A 4,748-nucleotide genomic window follows, 5' to 3' on the forward strand; every position below is an offset into this window, starting at 1 on the left:
CATAATGACATCCCCAGAGGGAAATGTATTTGAGTACGCCATAAAGTTCAAAGCATCAAACAACGAGGCAGAGTACGAGGCAGTGCTGGCAGGCCTGCGTATGAGTATTGCAGCCGGAGCCAGAAAAGTCCACCTGCAGATTGAATCTCAGCTTGTCGCCAATCTCAGCTTGTCGCCAGCTAACCGAAGGGGGCGTATGAGATTAGGGAAGCCACCATGTTGAAGTATGTAACTAAAGTAAAAGACCTGGCAGCCCAACTAGTTCACTTCAAGATAGACTTGGTCTCCAGAGCGGGAAACTCCCAAGCTGACGCTTTATCAAAGTTAGCCAGTTCTACCCTGCAGAGCCTCACGAGGACGGTGATGGTACAAGTCCTGGATGAAAGCAGTATCGCTGAAAAGGAGCAGGTGAACTGCATTGGACAGCAGCGAGCTTGGTTCACAGACATTCTGGCGTACAAAGTTCATGGCTCGCTGCCAAACGACGAAGTGCAAGCTAAGAAGGTTAAAAAGACGCCAACTGGTACGTGGTAATGAATGGGGAGCTTAACAAGAAAGGCTTCTCAAAACCACTGCTAAGGTGTATCCCAGAGTGGGAGTAGGAGAGGATCATGGAAGAAGCACACTCAGGGATATGTGCCAACCACATTGGTGGAAAGACATTGGGAGTAGAAGTTCTCAGAAGAGGTGCATACTGGCCAACTCTAACGCAGGACGCACTGGCATATGGGAAAAAGTGTGACAAGTGTCAAAAATATTCCCCAGTCATAAACCAGCTGGAAAATGATCTAACCCCAATCCTCAACCCGATCCGGTTTGCTCTGTGGGGAATGGACATATAAGGACCTTTCACCATTGGGTCAGCGGGCAAGAAGTACCTCATTGTGGCATTAGATTATTGTACCAAGTGGATACAGGATGAACCTACTAAGTACATAAAGGCAGTCTAAGTAAGGACATTCATATGGAAGAACATCATCACAAGGTTCGGTGTGCCACAGTGCATAGTCTTTGACCACGGGTGTCAGTTCGACTGTGACACCATCAAGGATTACCTGGAGGAAATGGACACCAAATATGCAAGTTCCTCAGTCTTCCACCCGCAGAGTAATGGCCAAGCAGAAGCAGCAAACAAGCTGATCTTAACAGCCCTACAGAGGAAGCTGGAGGAACACATGGGCCTATGGGCTGACCTAGTCCCAGAGGTGTTATGGGCAAATAGAACCACTGAGAAAGAATCTACTGGTAAAAGCCCTTTCACCCTAGCCTATGGGGGTGATGCAATTGTCCTAGTGGAACTACAAATTCCCAGCCTGAGGATACAACACTACGAACCACAAGGAAATGAAAAACGCATGCTGGAGGAGCTAGACTTCCTGCCGGAAGTAAGGCTGAAAGCAGCCCTCAAGTTGGCAGCTCAGAAGAGTAGGATTTCCAAAACTTTCAACAAAAGGGTCAAGCACAGGGAGCTCCTTCCTAGAGATTTGGTCCTTAGAAGGACAACAACAGTAGGAAGAGGAAATCAGCATGGAAAGCTGTCAGCTAATTGGGAAGGCCCTTTCATCATCCATGAGCAGGTAGGACCAGGTGCATTCCTCCTCACAGATCAAGAAGGTCAGGTCTTACGAAATAGTTTCAATGTTGATGTGTTAAACAAATATTTTGTTTAAAAGGCAAGAAGTTAAGTGGAAACAGAGATAGTTGTTTCAGTTTTGCAAAAACTCTGTTTAGTTTCATGTTATGTTAACTAAGGCATTTAAGCCATTTTAATTCAATGAAATACAAGCCTCTACGTGAGGATTATGTTGAGTAAACTTGTTTTAATATATCATGCTTTAGCATCACATACTAACATGCAGAAGTAAAAAAAAAAAAAAAAAAAAAAAAACGAGAGCAAGAAAACACGCAAGTGCTGAAGGCAAAAAGCACCCTAGCACAAAGCAGCAAAATAACGTTAAACGACAAATTAAAGCATCCCTCCCTAAAACCTCACCTCACCTGCTCAAAGTAAAACAGGGCACCACCTCGGGGACGCCTGAGGGGGAGGCCTAGCACGTTCAGCTTGAGCACGAGAGGGCAGGGAAAATGAAGACGATGAACTGCGTGGGCAACACTAAGGTTCTCTTAGTCCCACCCAGCTCACCTCTTTGAGGGGAAGAGGAAGAGGAGATATATTTATAATAAGCCCTTACGAAGAGAAGTAAGTGGAACAAAACAACAAGTTACAGCATAAACAAGCTGAAAGACATAAACAAGTCACAGCATAATAAGCTGAATGACACAAAATGAGCAATCAAAAAGCTGATCGACACAAGTAAATCTCAGCAGAGCAGACTGAATAATAGAGTACACAATGCAAGCAAGTATCTATCAAATTTAAATAGAGTACACAATGCATAAGCACAAAGCAAACAGGGCAGAAAGAATAAAACTCATCGAAGTTCCTGCTAAACAAAGTAGAGAGCAAGAGAGCCCTCAGCAGCTAAATCAGGAAAACAGGGAGCCCCAACCTACGAGGCTTCACTAAACGCAACAAAGAAGTTGATGTGCTAAGGTATGGGTACTACTATACCTTGGCCTAGCAGCAGGTCCAGACAAACACGCAGACTATGAGATGATCAACAGAAAAAATAGCAGAAAGATCACTAAATACATACAATACAAAGATGAACCTCTGCCCACCAAGGCAGAGTAAACATCCAGCAAATTAATTACAGTATATGCAACACTGAGCCCTTGTCCACTAGGAAAAGGAAACACTCAAGGAAGAAAGTTGGAAAAATATAAAGTCAGGTTAAGTTGGACAGGCCCAGCAACAAAAGATAAAGTATTCAGTAATGACACAGGATAACATAATCTTTGGCGGCTATACACCCCAAAGATAGCAACAAAAACTACTTGGTTACCACAGATTTGGGTGAGGCAAACTCAGAAAAACCACTGGAGTAGGAAGGTGACAGCCGCCATAACCTTTATTGATCACCAGCCAAAGACTCCACCCCAACAGCTACAGCGACGTCAGGGCAGAGAAGAACCTCCAAGTTCAGCACAGCCTGGTCAGGAACCTTGCAGCTAACAACACGAGGGTGGTCAGCAGGCAGCTCAAACAAACCAGCATCACCTGCGGCCTCAACTTTAGACCAGAAGGTGTTGAAACGAGCTTGCTGCTCCTCACCATCACCATACAAGCTGCTCACACACCGAGCTGCAGCCTCCCATCCACCATCATGGCGATCAGCCTATAACTTAGCAAAAGCAGGGGAGAGCGCAAAGGCTTTAAGTGCCTCTTTCCTGGCAGCTTCCAGCTCGGTTATGTGCCCAGCCCGCAGATCCGCAATCTCTGCTTCCAACGTCTGCACCCTGGCCTGAGAGGTCTTCAACTACTCCTAACAGCTCGTCAACTTGGTCTTAGTGAGCTGAAATTCTCCCAGCTGGAGCTGCAGGGCGTCCGCCCTCTCTCTCAGAGGAGTCACCTCACTGGCCATGGCATCCCTCTCAAAAGGAGCCTGCTGAATATCAAAAGTTCTCTAAGAAATAATCATACCTTGATTTTGATACTCCTTCTCCACTGTGAGAAGGGTATTGGACAAGTCTCCAACAGACCTGACAAGCTGCAGGAAAGACAAGGAAAGAAAAGATTAAGCCAAAATGGGAATCAATTAAAAACAAAAACAAGCAAGGCATTTGCAAAAAAATGAACAAAAAGAAAGAAGAAAAACCAGAAACAGAAAGGAGAAAACTAAAAGCAAGCACTAACCTTCTGCAAGTCATGATAATCCGTAGCAGCAGGGAGGCTGACTAAGATACCGTAGAATCAGCCGGAAGACGAACTCCCTAAGTAAGACGATACCCCAAGGTACCACCCTTCTGGGGGTCTTCCACAAACAAGGATTCGTCAGCCTTAACATTCATCTCAGGGCGAAAAGGAGCATTCTCAGCCCCAGCAGGGCACAACAAAGGACGAAGGTGGGCATCAATGGGGACCTCGGAGAATTCAATATACCCAGTGGGGCGGAAGTTACCCCCAGCGGAGATCGAGGTCGCAAACAACGGGTTCTCAAAAGCATCACTCAAGAATTGGTGAACGCAACCGTTAAGTTCAGTAGAGTTCTGAGTATCCACCCCCTTGTCGGCATTCCCACCAGGAAGCCCGGTTAGTAGAGTTAGAAGCAAAAGGATCAAGGCTAGAGGAGGTGCGAGCCTTTTTCGTGACAAGCTCATCTCTAGCAGGGGTAGAGGTCACAAGATCATCCTCTATGTCAATAATAGGTTGATCCTGCTTGTGAGTACCCCCTGCCTGAGTGTTCCCACCTCTGGAGGCACTTCTAAGCTGTCCTCTCAGAGTCCAGAAGAACGTGGTGGAAACTTTGGAAGCTCCATGATTGTTTCATCAGGGAGCTGGAAATCAGTAGCTTCAACAGAAGGATCAACAGTGTGCTTCACAACAGTAGCATTATCAGAAGAAAAGAGCACAACATGCTCAGCGGGATAAGTGGGCTTTACACCCACAATAGTAGTCTCAGCCCCATGAGAGGGAAACTGGAGAACACTATTCGTAAAATCATCAGCGGTAGTCTTTGCATCATCAGAATCTTGATCACGCTGTCTGTGGGCAACAGAAGCCTGAGGTGCCATCCGGCCGGGAGCCACAACAGACTGCTTCTCAAGAGAAGCACCATGCGCCACTAACGCCTCAAGTTCTGCAGCCGCCCTTCTAGAGGCAGGCCGAGTCTCACGTCTACTCCCAA

The 4,748-nt window shown here is 46.3% G+C and overlaps 1 protein-coding gene across 1 annotated transcript; it reads left to right on the plus strand.

Annotated features, from left to right (window-relative positions):
• The first annotated feature begins 363 nt into the window (after nucleotides 1-363).
• On the plus strand, nucleotides 364-1,701 carry LOC145607017 (uncharacterized). Its single transcript, XM_081662807.1, has 3 exons — nucleotides 364-504; nucleotides 1,002-1,537; nucleotides 1,674-1,701. The coding sequence occupies exons 1-3, from the start codon at nucleotides 364-366 to the stop codon at nucleotides 1,699-1,701; spliced, it is 705 nt and encodes a 234-aa protein (XP_081518933.1).
• Nucleotides 1,702-4,748: the final 3,047 nt, after the last annotated feature.

The sequence above is a fragment of the Chenopodium album genome, chromosome 23, assembly GCF_948465745.1.
Source record: "Chenopodium album chromosome 23, dcCheAlbu1.1, whole genome shotgun sequence".
Classification (NCBI taxonomy): Eukaryota; Viridiplantae; Streptophyta; class Magnoliopsida; order Caryophyllales; family Amaranthaceae; genus Chenopodium; species Chenopodium album.

Excerpts from the sequence above, each read along its gene's own strand:
- LOC145607017 (XM_081662807.1), top strand. The coding sequence starts at position 364 with ATGGTACAAGTCCTGGATGAAAGCAGTATCGCTGAAAAGGAGCAGGTG. Across the intron at positions 505-1,001 it reads ACGAAGTGCAAGCTAAGAAG|TGCATAGTCTTTGACCACGG; the intron begins GTTAAAAAGACG and ends GGTGTGCCACAG. Across the intron at positions 1,538-1,673 it reads GGAAATCAGCATGGAAAGCT|GCAAGAAGTTAAGTGGAAAC; the intron begins GTCAGCTAATTG and ends TTTGTTTAAAAG.